We start from the raw sequence: 14,496 nt of genomic DNA, 5'->3' as shown, positions 1-14,496 counted from the left end.
GTGTCTGAAGTAGGGGGACTTGGAAAAGGTAAAGTGACTTGAACAGTGTTGGGGGGAGAGAGAGAGAGAGAGAGAGAGAGAGAGAGAGAGAGAGAGAGGTCACAAAGATAGAGGGGTAAATACAGGAAGAAAAAGAGAGGGCTACCAGAGACCTTCAGTGCAGGTTCTGAGAGACTTCCTTGGAAGACCCTCACACCCTGCAGTGAGAGAGCAGGGCCCGGGATCACACACAAGGGTAGGCTAACACACAAGTACACAGATTAATTGTAAATTAGTTAGGAAAAAACCCAACTTAAATAAAATAATAATAATGGTTTAAAACAAAACAGAAAAAACCATGCAAACGTTCCCAGCTTTCAAGTTAACTGGCTGCTACAGAGTTATCACCTAGTACATAAAAAGCATATAAAGCAGCAACTCAGCCTTGACTGCCCTGGACCTTTTAAAGATTTAACTGATTTTGTTTTATGCAAAGTATCACATCCCTGGGAAGCCTGTATTATTCTTCCAGGAAAAAAACTGTGACCTACTTTCTGCTATGTGGTGGGGTTTTCCCTCCATTCCACACATTAAAAAAACAAAACAAAAAACCCTAGCTCTCATAGCACAAGTTTGGCTTTTATTTTTCTCCTCTTAGTCATCCTTAGGCTATCTGGTGGGTTCAGGGTCAAAGGGCATGTGAAAGGTCAACAGGAAGAGGAAATGCCTACTTACACTTCACCTGGAGAATCTGGTCACTGAGATTTGCTTGAATGTAGTATGTTCTGTAGGGTGGCAATACCAAACCTAGGCTGGGTATTGGGAAGAAGAAAATAATAGTGTTTTCATATTGGCTATGACAATGTTTATAAATTACTCTAGTTTCTCTAGATGGCTTTACACACTGTAAAGAAAAAAATAGGATGGAAGATTGATCACTCAGCCTAGTATTTTTGTAAACAGGACATGCAGATGAGCAAATGCCAGGATGGTATATCCTCATGGTAGAAATGATCAACTGCTGCGTTTTATATCCTTTCCACAAATGGAATAATTCAAGACACAGTAGAACCTGCTGGAAACACCATTAAGCCAAAAACTGCATGTCCCAACTTTTACCTCCAGTTTTTCCTCTGGGTTAACTAATCAGATTGGAAAAAGCCACAACTGTACATGCCTACAAATTGAGGTTTCTGTAACGTCTTTTCTTCCTGGTTCCTTGCAGAGCTTGAAGTAGGACCTATATATTCCCTATATTCAATACAGGGAATAAGGTTTGAGGGGATAATGGAAGATTAATACAAGCATGCTCAACCATAAATGCCCACCTGGGCTTCCATAAGGCCTAGGGCTAGCATTCCATGTGCAAGAACTCATCTGGAGACCAACATGCATTTCCTCCCAGTAATTCTTAAGAAAGGGCAAGTACAGAGGTACATGAAGTATAATACATGTTTTATGCCCTTTTTAGATAGTAAAGCCCTCATGGGTTACCCTACAGAAGACCCTGATCAGGCATATTTTCCTTCAGCCACTGGGCATTCCAACTTATTCTGTGCATACCCGTGTCTTCTTATGTTCCCTTTTATGCTTATTATAAGCAGACTGCTGGACTGGACAAGCTGGATCAGGGAGTTATAGGTCTATATAGTGCCAACCGGCTGCACTAGGAAATGGCTGGGAATAGATATGCAATAAACAGCTATGCAGCCAGATGGCAGACTCAGTCAACACTGATAAGCTTCAGAACTCAAACACCAGCTACATAGAAGAGCCCAATGCTGTTAAATGTCAAACACCCTATGTTACTTTTTCGATACACAGATTACAATCCATAGTTTAAAATACGCAGTCATAACTTGGGAAGAGTATCATGTATCATGCATGCTGACCTCCCGCAATGTATTTCTGTGCATCTATGCAACACAGTTATGCACATAATAAAGTGAAATGTCCAGCTTCTCAAGGACAAATATGCCTGATTGTGGTCTCAGAGCATTCAGGAGATCAAGATATTTCCCCTCATGCAGCCATACCCCTTCCCCTTTTCAGACTCACTGTGTCTGGAAAAGTCTTTCTTGGATGTATATGGATGCTCCGTTACCTTTTGAATTAATCCAATTAGAAGCACGTGGAATACTATGCAGGTCTAGAGTTTATTATGAAAGGAGTGGTCTTCAAAATACTATCATGGCAATATGCCACTTAACCCCAGTCTTACATAGATTGATGCAAAATCAAGTTTTCTTCCTTGCACATGGGAGATGTTCTTCAAAATCATGCACAAAGCTACATCACTGCCCTCGTATAAATCCTATGAAAAAGCCTCTCTATTCGAGATTGGAAATCAGCTTATCAAGGGGTATTAGTGCAAGATTCTTGCTTTTAATCACTAAGGAAGAGATTTTAGAAGACTCTGAAAAGCCAGATCAAGAAAGTCAAATCTTTAGTTAAAAATACACTTCCCCCTTCTTTCCTGCTGGGGGGACACTATGTAAGTGCAACCCTTGAAGCATTATACTCTTCCAAGTCTATTGAAGTAAACGGTCTTAGAAAGGTGTAACTCTATTTAGAAATTACACCGTGAATGTTTCCTAAAGGATGGGGCATATTAAAACAAGTACATTGATCTCCATCTCTCAACATTGTGTGCTTTTGGTGACCTCAGCAAGGGGCTTTCAAGGCAAGTGAGAAGCAGAAGTGGTTTCACGTTGCTTTCCTCTGCAGAGTCTTCAAGATACCAACTCAGCTTCGATTCCGAGATTTGACGCTATTGGGCAATACCATGCTGCCTTCCTTTCCTTCTCCAACAATATAAACCTTAATAGTTTTCAGTCTGGATAACAGCGATAGAGTCCAGCTGTGTATTCACATGACAGGCAAGCAACAGTATACTGGAGAGTTAAGACCCAGACTATCGAACACTGCTTCAGTACAATTAGCCATCATTTCAGTGGGGCTTCGCTGAATTCCTTTGCAGGCCACATTGTAATGCAAAGAGTATGTGCAACACCAATGATGGATGTATTGTGCCTGTACACTGCACAGAGCCTGAACCAATCACAACTCTCCCAATTCTCAGCCACAAAACCAGCTTTTTATCCCCTAACTATTCAAGAGAATCAAGGCAGGGACATATCTCCCATCTCCTTCTAGCTGGGTACTTACCTGTAGTTTGTGCTTTTGATAGGGGCCCAGGTATAGGTCCTGTACACTTCATCTATGTATCTCTGGAAGTACAATAGTGAAGGAATATAGTCAGTTTTCAAACATGGTGTAATTATATCATTTATATATAGGACTCTTTCCAAAACCCAGCCAATATTTCATGTGAATATTCAGAGGAGAGGCCATAGTTCTCGGACAAAGCACAAGCTCTAGATGCACAAGGCAGTCCTGGTTAAGAGGATCTAAGGCTGCAGGGCTGGGAAAGGCTGCAGCCAGAAAAGAGAACGCTAGACTGAGTGAGCAAATCCACATAGGTCTTCTCAGAATCCTGCTCAGGTCTAATGAATGGTGTTTATGATCAGGAAAGTGTTCTTAGGACGGTTCTGTAAACAGGTCAAAGTTCTTGTGAACCTGTGGATTCATGACAAGAGCACCTAAAAGTAATTTAGTTATAAAAAGTAGATTTGGTCCTGGAGAAAGGGAGTATCTCTCCTTTGTGCACCATTTCCCTGGCTGCTATGAGCCCAGCTGAGACTTGTGACTTTCTCCCATGCTGTTCCTGGGGGTCCCTTGTATCCCAGGAACTGCAAGAGGGGAGAAGCAGGGCAGTATTGGGACTTTTGTGGGTCCTATGCACTTTTGGCTTTGTGGATCTCTCCCACCATAATAGTATCAATATTAAAAATTATTTAAATATGTCAACAATTTTTTTTGTATTTTAGGTAAACTTTAATACATTTTAGTGGGCCCTAAACATTTTTTTTGATGTGAGAATTATTATTTTTGTAGACCCCTAAAAGTTCCTAATGGATAATTTGGCCTTGGGGAGAAGCAAAGAAATAATGATCTACTGACAGATCATTTTCATAAATGTGATCCAACCCATTATCACTATCAAAGTATCTAGTTCTCAGTGTAGCATAATCTAAAGATACTTAAATATGGGATCTGGATCCCTGGACACACAAAGCAGATCTTTTTACAAATCTGGACAATGTCCCAGGTTTGCAGAAACATCTGATATCCAAAGCAAAACACAGAGGGGGTTCAAATCTCCCAAAATAATGGAAGCAGTGCCTACAGCTTTAAGAAGTAAATGACCTCACAGGCCATTGCTAGGCATACAGAAAAGTATTGCCAGCCTTCCAGCTTTTGTTTCTGTCTGTGAAGGGCAGGGGGTGAGGCAGGGCATTTTCTAGGACTGCTGTGGCCTCTGAAAGGGAAGAGGAAGAGGAAATAGTGGAGGGTGGGAAATATAATGTCTTCCCACAAGTCCTTGTGGTTCCCTCACTTGTAGAGACATATTAAGTGGTCTATGTAACCCCCATTTCAACTATTCTCCAAACTTATAGCAAAAGAACAATGGCATGGAAACAATAAGAGATCGGTATAGATCGTGTTTCCATATAAGCGACCTCTTAGGCTTAAGTTTACTCGCAAATGGAATACATCTTTTTCCTAATAATAATGAGACTAACTGTCCTCCAGTCTTTTAAAATCTGGCTGAACAGCACATCCTTCTTATAGTCTTAATGTCCCCAGATCCCCAGGAAGCTTGTACCTCATCCTGGGACTTGACCAGAGTCTTGATATATCTCTGCCCCTCATGTCCATCTATCATGCTTCTTCGGATCTGGAATTTTCAAAAAAGGACATAAACAGAGATACCTTAAATGGCTGGACACCACAGATAACCCATAGATATACCTTTCTGTACCTCTCAAGGAAAATGGGTTAGTACTATGAGTGAGGCAAAAAAAAACCCTAGAAACTCAGCAATTTTCTTTTTGTAGATGCTCGGGAATTCTGTATTTCTGGGTTCATAAATTAAACCAAGATTGATACCCTTCCATGTTCTTTACGCAGTCACCTCCCTCGCTCCATTTACTGCTTCCATGAATTTCATCATAAGTACATATCACCATATGTTATAGATAAAGGACGGAATCCCTGCTGCACACTCTCTATGGGAAATTAAAATTGGGATTGCAACCCTGAGACAAAGGAATTACATCTAAGAGCTGCTTTAACCATGATAAATTTCCTATGCAGAGATTAATTCCATGTGTCTTCTATGCTGTATATTAGCATGTGTAATGACTTTATGTGTGTTCTGTATGTAAAAGGAAAATGGTTGACTACATCATGAGCACACGAAATAGACCTGCATGTGACTGTTACAAACAGGGATTATGTAATTTCCCCCTAGAAATGTAGAAATTCATTTGACATGTGCATATCCTACTTGGACCATTACTGTAAAATATTGTCATGGCAGCATAGGGGCTAAGTAGCCAGACTACCAAAAGTGCTGTTAATGACAACATTGGGGCATGGTAGATACCATAGTGGAATCTTACACTGCAGCTGTAAGCAAAGTGCGGTGCTGTTGGCATCTTTACAACAGATGTTTTGTCATTCCTCATATGCTATAAATTAAGTGAATTAATTTGCCTAAAACAGAATAGATTCCATCTCCACTATACCACTTACTTCTTCTTTGTTCTCATCTTCTAGTTCAGCATCAAGGAAGTCCAGGGTCACAGGTTCCTGGAAATTGATGATCTAAAAAGAAAAAGCAATAGCAAGTAAGGTGAGGATTACCAACCATTGTTCAGTGCATCTGTAAGCAGTTTCTGCCAGTTTGGCTTTCTAAAAGGAACAGCAATGAGAGGTCTCAGCATTTATCACATAACAAAGTACAGCATAAATATGACTGGGAAAGGAGTAACCCCAAAACACAGCAAACCTGAAACAATGAGAAATGAACATTACTTCACTAGTGGAGGCAACATTTATATCCCAGTTTATTAGCCGAACTGTAGAGTCTCAAAGCAGGCTCCAGTACAAAACAAGTAATAAAATACAATGCACTAATAAAATCAGGTTGAAACACAAAAATCTGAATAGACAGGTAATAGCTAACCAGGGAAGCAGCAATAAAAGCAACTGCTTCCGATATTATAGCAGAATATAGGAGACCTTGCTGAATAAGAAGTTTTTGGGAGCAGATTTCATAAAACTAGAAGGTGCCTTGTAGATCTTCCAACCAATGCGTACATGAACCATGTTAAAATATTATGACAGGCACATCTTGGTTTTACAGCTTGTATACACTTCGTAAAAGTCTAACACAGAAATTGACACATATTCACTTATGGTATGATTAAAGCATAGCTAGCATGTTCCGCATATACCTCAGATGCTTTCCATACATTATTGGCTTGGGAGTTTTTTTGCTGTGTCACAATTTATTCTCTTACTCATAATATCTGTTCCATACTTCTGTTGGCAAAGTAATCTTGCAATATAAGAGATCAGTTCTAGTTTCAATTGGAATGCACCACTTGGTAGAATTCTACCACTGCTTCAATTACCACAGTCCAACATGCTGCCATGTTGTAAGGATCTGATGATAGTCATCAATTCTAACCGTCTCTCATAAGCCTTCCTCAGCACCTTACCTACCTCCACTGAATGAATGTACATATTGTAGGAACAGAGATGGTTGTTGTGAACCATTCACAGCTATAAAAAATTTGCAGATGTCTATAGGCACAATAAACTAAGGTACAAACAAATTCCACCTCAGCAAGATCCGTTTATATAGAATTGTGTGTGTAAAAAGAATTCTGCCTTTTTTTGGAGTGTGAAACTTCTGCAAAATCTCCTGGTTGTGTACATGCCAAAATATCAGAAAAAAACAAGGGCCTCTGGGGGGTGGGGGGATTATGTGAGTTTGCTAAGAAATTTAAATCATTATTGATCAGAGCAGGACTGAGATGAGTAAATGGCTGCTTGTTTTGTCCATTGTTTGCCTATTAATGAGAGTGATGTACTGAGTTGGAAGTTGCTGTCAATGAAATATATTTCATTATGAGTAGTGCCATTTCTCAGTGCCTAATTCTTGGCTGGCTTTTTAATGATTGATTTATCTGACTAGTATCCATTTCCCTTGCCCCACCCTGATGGGCACAGAGCTTCCCCTTAGATACATTAGTGTAGGGCTCCTAATCACACCCCTTTTCCTTTTGCTTAATATTCAAAGGAAGTAATATTTCCTAAAAGGGTCTAGCTAGTTTTGCCTAGGCCTATCAGAAGTGGAGGGGAAGTCCATACATTATGTCCTTGAAAGGTGACAATTAGTGCTTAGTGGCTGACAAGAATGCTCTGAGGTAAGCACAGCAAGTAGCTTCCAGCACTGGAGCAATTAATAATTAGCTGGAAATGAGATCCATTCAGTTCCTGAGACCAACTCTGCCTAGCACTTCTAGTCACCATTAATCAATTTAATTGGAAATGGCATGTTATGCAAATGCAAGCAAGGGGGATGAGCACCTGAGGTTGGATTTGTGAGCAGCTGCCAGTGGGTGCACATGGGGTCATTTTGTCACGGTCATGGGGTTGTAACTGGGAACTTTAAGGATCATAGTGGTTGGCTGTTCTGTGAGCCACTTTGGGCCAAACTACACAAGATAGAAGCCAGACTTGACTCACTTTCCTACAGCCACGCAGCGGCTGTTTTAAGAGTCTAAAGGGCCTGATCTGCAGCTCAGGACTGTAGCTAGTAGGAGGATTTGTACCTACCTTCCTGCACTGCTTTCCTGAGCTGAAACTCCCCTAGAGGAAATTATTCGCCTCACTTTGGAGCAACACGTGCAGTATTCTGTGCCATATGTTGCTCCAAAACAGGCCAAAGAACCATCCTGGCCATTTCGGCTCAAGAAAATTAAGAGGGGAAAATACAACCCCCTGCTCCACAGTCTCAAGCCATATTAAGCTACTATAGACTCTCAACATCCCCCACAGCTGCTGTATGGCTGAAGGGAAAGTGAATAGGGTCTGGGGAAGCCATTAAAACTCATCAAAAGCATCTCATGTAGTTTGTCCCTGAGATTGTTAATCAGAGGTGAGTACTACAGTTCCACATGAAATAGTCCTGAGACATCCCACAATCATCCTGACATGGGAAATCAGGGAATACAAAAGACATAATGGTGTTACTGTCTGACTTAGACTCTTAGATTTGCTGCATTTCCCCAGTGTAGACAACTCGGTACTAAAGAAAACCACCAGATCATCGTGGTGTACTAGTGACTGGCTGGATTCCTTGTTTCGTTAGAGCTGTAACATTCCCTGTTTGACACACACTGGGATACAGAGTAAGAGGGAGACATGCAATCATGAAGAAACTAAACTGATCTCTTGATATGCTTGACTTGTTGGCAAACTCTTAATCTCCTGTTTTTGAAAATGGTTAGGTCAGTTTGCCTCTTGCTTGTTGGCTCAAGTCAAGCAGTCCTTGGAGGTGGATGGGCTATTCTAGCACGGTCCCTCTGCTCTGCTGTTAGGGCGCTAGGAGCAATGCACAGACACTGCATGTTGCCAGAACTCTTACCATAAATTAATTCACATGTTGAAGTGGGGGTAGAAACCAAAACAGGGTATTTTATATTTTTATATCCTGCAGAGTGAGAAAAGCTGCAACTGCTGAAATCGCCTTTTCTACAGACTGAAGTACAGAATCCGTATTCTTCTTTGCATTTGGTCATGATTTAGTATATAAACTGGGAAGATGTAGGGCAAGTCACTCTCTTACATTTTGCATTATATCCCTGAGTTACTAGACTGATCAGTAAAGAGGCACTGCAGATATGAACAGTACATTTTGCACATGATGATTAGCTAAAAAAGAAAAGAAATCATCTCACAGTTGGACGAGGCAAAGTCAAGTGCTACATAGCCATTAAGGAAAGGCCAAAGTGGCCAAGAAACAAAGGATATATGGAGAAAGAAGAGGATCAGGCACTACATATGTACTTATGTGCCATCAAGTCGCAACCAACTTATGGCAACCCAGCAAGAGGTTTTCAGGGCAAATGAGAAGCAGAGGTGGTTTGCTCAGGCCTCCTTCTGCAAAGCCTTCCTTGGTAGTGTCTCCCATCCAAGTACCAGCCCTACTTAGCTACTGAGATCTAATGACACTCACCATTTTTGCAGTTTTAAATTACATTATTCTATGGCTGATCTTTCATGAAACTCAGTGACATCACAGCCTGTTTCTGTGCTTAATTGTTTCAGCAGTGTAAGTCTGTGCAGCTACTAAAAATTAGGGTTAAGCAGACAGATATTGCCCGCCCAGTGAAATAGCTGTTATTTCTGTTATCAGATCGTATTGGCAATATCCAATACCAATACTGGAACTCCTGATAATTCCTGATATTGATAATTCACTGCTGATAATATCAGTATTGGGAATCCCGCTGAGGAGGCTGGAATGGCTAAGGCAGAGAATCATAGGAGCTGGAAGGGGCCATCCAGGCCATCTAGTCCAACCTCCTGCTCACTGCAGGATCAGCCCAAAGTGTCCACAATAAGTCTGTCCAGCTGCTGCTTAAAGACTGCCAGTGAGGGGGAGCTCACCACCTCCTTAGGCATCCAATTCTGCCACTGAACTACTCCGTGAACCCTCCCCCTCCCCATATCTAGCTAGTATTGTTCTACATGTAGTTTAAGCCCATTTCTCTAGGTACTATCCTCTGCTGCCAAATGGAACCGTTCCCTGACCTCCTCCAAATGACAACCTTTCAAATGCTTAAAGAAAGTAATCAGTTCCCCTCTCAACTTTCTCTTCTCCAGGCTGCTCATTTCCAAGTCCCTTAGTCTTTCCTCATGGATTGTTCCTCAGCTTATCCACAGTGCATGACCCTTTATTCTTTATGGACCAATATTTCTTGTGAGCAGTAACACTTGGCCTTATCTTCTACTCACTGAAAACTGTCTAGAAGGAGGCTGGAACCCCAATTGGGTACAGAACTTGGCCATGATTTGTCCAGCAATACCCCACAGCCAGTCTTTGGGTCATTTATGACCCTGATGGCAGCTATGGGGGTACATTGTGTCCAGTCACCAGCCCCTTTAAGGAGCTATCCACATCAAAGGAAGTTGAGCCCACCTCACAACCTAGAAGATGTGGGCTATCTTTGGGATCTGTTGCAGCTGTGTCTGATATGCCCCAAAGTTACTGAAACACAGTCCTGGGGCTGCTGGCCTAGTGTAGCACTGTAGGTAAGTCAGGGGCTGGCTCCATCCCTCAGGGAAGACCCAGCTCTGTTCCAGACACTAATCTGGCTGAGCATCACACACTGATTAAAATAATTAGGCTAATTGTTGGTTGCTGGTCAATAATAAAAATCACTGACTCTGATACAAGGACAGATACTGGATGCTTTCAGATACTGTGTTCATTTTGTGGCTAAATAGGGAACGATGATGTCTACAGAATTATTTATTTACTAGAAGTATAGCCCGTTGTGGCTGTAAATACAACTGGCGCTAGCATGGGGAGAAGGGGGAGCGTCCTGTCTGGAAGTGTGGGTGTCTGCTCACTCATGTCTATTCTAACTAGCAGCAATCCTCCAGCCTTTCCCAGTAACTTCAACTTAATCATTGAAATTAAGATGTCAGGAACTGAGCCTCAGTGTTTCTGCATGCCCCATATGTAATCCACTACAGAGTCACAGCTCCTCTCCTATCCCCCCCCCCCACTGATTATGAATATTTTCTTAGCGGCACATGATAGCAGTTGCTGGCAGATGGCAGACAATCCCTTGTTTATTTTGTGGTGGATAAATGCTAAGCCTAAATGCACTCAGTTTTTAAAAAGAATGTTGGGTGGAAATGAAGGAGGAGAAAACACTTCTTACCTTTGGTCGCAGATTTGGGTGTAGCAATACGTATCCATTCAGATCAATAGCAAATACGTAGCCATTAGCCCCTAACTGTATGGAAGACAAAAAGAGAAAGTCTTTCTAGAGAAAAACAAATCAGAACTCAAAAGGAAAGAATTAAGTTACACCCAAGTTCACGTGCTACAGATAGTGGATCATACCAGGGCCCAGCAGGCTCCTGAAATGCTGCTCTTGGGGGACTGGCAACCCCCTGGAACAGCATGGATCTGCAGTGGGAGCATGGATTCCGCAAAAATATGTTAATGGTTATCTACCACTGGATCCGACCCTGTCTCTAGAGACCTTTATGCCTTTTCCTTCCATACTTAAATAATGCATGCACAGAATCAGAAGGAAAGGATTTATACTACAATTCCTACTGAAGAGGTTATGGCTGCAATCCTAAAAATGTTTTCCTGGGAATAAACCCCACCAAATAAAATGGGGCTTACTTCAGAGAAGTTTTGGTTTGCTCCCAATAAGTGCTAATAGGAGACAGCTGAAGATTATTTAGAGCTGGAGTAAAGGAAGTAATTAAGTTCATTCTTTTTTCTTAAAAAAGAACAATAACATTGGCAGATCGGTACATTGTTTCTCATCCTTTCAATGCAAGATTATTTGTGGGGAGTGAGCATTAAAAAGAGGAAATTCTATGTACCAGTCAATCTAATGGTAATTCTCTGAGATAATTCTCTCTTCCCTGCCTGCTTTTTTGAGTTTGACTGCTTGTTTCATAAATCTGGAGGTTGTAAAGGCATCTATTTCTCACTCACATTATACTGTGGTGTCAGTTTCTTGATATCATCCAGAGCTACATCAATCCCCACAACCCCGAGGATGAGCTGGTTCTGCAAAGACATAAAACAACAATTTTTTTGTGTGTTCCCTGTTCTAGAGAGAAGGATGGACATAACCATACAGAAAAAGTACAAAAGTATTTTCCTTGTTGCAATGAATAAAAGGAGGACCCCAAATTGAAGAGAGCAATATATATATCACCCTCTGTTCTACCTCCCACCATGAAACATTTTATGAATTCTGGATGAAGTATCACTCATTCCTTTGTCATCATGGTATTATTTGTACCTTAATTGCACCTTATTTTCTTTAGCAAAATAACTATAATTATAACAAAATGTTAACAACTCTGCAACGCACACCTGGATTCTGCAGTCTTTCCAAATCAAATATTCCAATGGCATGGTAAAAGACTATATGCATACTCATAGAAATAAATCAACTTATGTTGTATACTGACTATTATATGAACAAAGATATATCTTTTCTCTGTATCATATTTCCCCATCTTATTGAAATTAGGCAAACAGAGGGTAAAGAAAACCCCAGAAATTTAGGAAGGTTGTATTCTGGAAGAACAGAGAATTAATAAAAGTATATTAAGCAGGTATAGGTAAAGGTAAAGGTATCCCCTGGGCAAGCCTGCGAAAGGCTTTATCAACAAGTCAGTGCCGGCTGCCTCAAGGCCGCGCAAATTTCTACACCTCTGGCAGGAAGCCTGGTATGGCACCTGGGAGAGGGGGCTCCCCTCCCTTGGGAACCCTCAAGATTTGGGCGGGATAATTGTATTGATAAGTGCTTGTAGTTCTGCCGGCTGGCAAATTTGACTTCTTTGGTTATAGTGACTAGAGTTAACTTCCATTAAAGCTTTCTTTTCATAGAAGTTTTGTTGTGAGTTTTTTCAGCACTTGACAGGCGGTGGTAGCATGTGCGAAAAGGATCTAGGAGTCTTAGTAGACCATACATTGAACATGAGTCAGCAGTGTGACTCAGTGGCTAAAAAGGCAAATGTGATTTGGGGCTGTATCAAATGGAGTATTGTGTCCAGATCATGGGAGGTGATGATACCGCTTTACTCTGCTCTGGTTTGGCCTCACTTGAAGTACTGTGTTCAGTTTTGGGCACCCCAGTTAAAGAGAGATGTAGACAAACTGGAGTGTCCAGAGGAGGACAACAAAGATGGTGAGGAGTTTGGAGACCAAGACATATGAATTAAGGTTAGGGGAGCTGGGTCTGTTTAGCCTGGAGAGGAGATGACTGAGAGGGGATCTGATAACCATCTTCAAGTATTTAAAAGGCTGCCATATAGAGCAGTAGTCCCCAACCCCTGGTCTACAGACTGGTAGCGTTTCATGGATCAGTCGGTACTGGGCCACGGCTCCTCCTTGTCCTCTTCCCTGGCTGCTGCTTCGGGGGCTGCCTTGCCACTCTGCCGCCAGCTCACCTTTGGTGCACTCCAGCGACCGCCATGGCTGGGGCTCCCCCTTGGCATGGCACTGCGCAGCTGCTGCTGGCAGGAATTCAGGGGTGCTGGCGGGAAACCAAGTGGAGCAGGGGCTCAGGCGCTGGTTGCGATATTCCTCGGCAAAAGACTACCCCCCCCCGGCCTCAGTAAAATTGTCAAGTGTTGACTGCTCCCCAGTGATAAAAAGGTTGGGGACCACTGATATAGAGGATGGAGCAGAATTGTTCTCTCTTGCCCTGGAGGAACAGACCAGAACCAATGGGATGAAATTAATTCAAAAGAAATTCCTTCTAAACATCAGGAAGAAGTTCCTGACAGTTAGAGCAGTTTCTCAGTGGAGCAGGCTTCCTTGGGAAGTGGTGGGTTCTCCAACTTTGGAAATTTTTAATCAGAGGCTGGATAGCCATCTGACAGAGAGGCTGATTTTGTGAAGGCTTAAGGGGGTGGCAGGTTACAGTGGATGAGCAATAGGGATGTGAGTGTCCTGCATAGTGCAGTGGGTTGGACTAGATGACCCATGAGGTCTCTTCCAACTCTATTATTCTATGATTCTATTATCCAAATTAGGCCCATCTAGTTACTATGGTAGTCAACACCTTTGCCTAAAACTGATTCTGGAATTGGTTGCTGCTTTCTAGCTTTCAGTTGCTACTATGAAATTAGGTTTTCAAATTCTCAGAGATTAAGTTCAATTTTGATTTGAAACCAGCATGACCTGTGTGATGTCAGCCTGATGTTCCTCAAGGGATGGAGTATAAAGTCATCTTGACATGTAGGTAAGCAGGGGAAGCCTGCTGCAGGCTTAAGCTTCACCCTAGAATCCTAGAATCCTAGAGTTGGAAGGGGCCATACAGGCCATCTAGTCCAACCCCCTGCTCAACGCAGGATCAGCCCTAAGCATCCTAAAGCATCCAAGAAAAGTGTGTATCCAACCTTTGCTTGAAGACTGCCACCTCCTTAAGGCAGCCTATTCCACTGCTGAACTACTCTGACTGTGAAAACTTTTTCCTGATATCTAGCCTATATCGTTGAAGTTTAAACCCATTATTGCACATCCTTTCCTCTGCAGCCAACAGAAACAGCATCCTGCCCTCCTCCAAGTGACAAACTTTCAAATACTTAGAGAGGGCTATCATGTCCCCTCTCAACCTCCTTTTCTCCAGGCTGAACATTCCCAGGTCCCTCAACCTATCTTCATAGGGCTTGGTCCCTTGGCCCCAGATCATCTTCGTCGCTCTCCTCTGTACCCTTTCAATTTTAATTTTCAATTTTATCTACGTCCTTCACAGTACACAGTACACAACACTATATGCTTATGTACTGTGATGGATGTCAGAGACCATGATATGAGTGCAA

General features: G+C 42.0%; 1 protein-coding gene across 4 annotated transcripts in view; it reads right to left on the bottom strand.

Moving 5' to 3' along the window:
* Positions 1 to 14,496, bottom strand: part of CACNA2D2 (calcium voltage-gated channel auxiliary subunit alpha2delta 2) — an 861,961-nt gene that overhangs the window by 54,316 nt on the left and 793,149 nt on the right. For all 4 annotated transcript variants that reach the window (XM_077325943.1, XM_077325945.1, XM_077325944.1 and 1 more), the window contains 6 exons: positions 11,651 to 11,725; positions 10,854 to 10,928; positions 5,641 to 5,712; positions 4,709 to 4,780; positions 3,148 to 3,209; positions 715 to 791 (listed from right to left, as the gene is read on the bottom strand). In XM_077325943.1, coding sequence (XP_077182058.1) covers positions 715 to 791; positions 3,148 to 3,209; positions 4,709 to 4,780; positions 5,641 to 5,712; positions 10,854 to 10,928; positions 11,651 to 11,725 — 433 coding nt within the window. The remainder of the gene's footprint in view (positions 1 to 714; positions 792 to 3,147; positions 3,210 to 4,708; positions 4,781 to 5,640; positions 5,713 to 10,853; positions 10,929 to 11,650; positions 11,726 to 14,496) is intronic.

This window comes from Paroedura picta, chromosome 3, assembly GCF_049243985.1.
Source record: "Paroedura picta isolate Pp20150507F chromosome 3, Ppicta_v3.0, whole genome shotgun sequence".
Classification (NCBI taxonomy): Eukaryota; Metazoa; Chordata; class Lepidosauria; order Squamata; family Gekkonidae; genus Paroedura; species Paroedura picta.
This window is presented reverse-complemented; position numbering and strand designations above follow the sequence as displayed.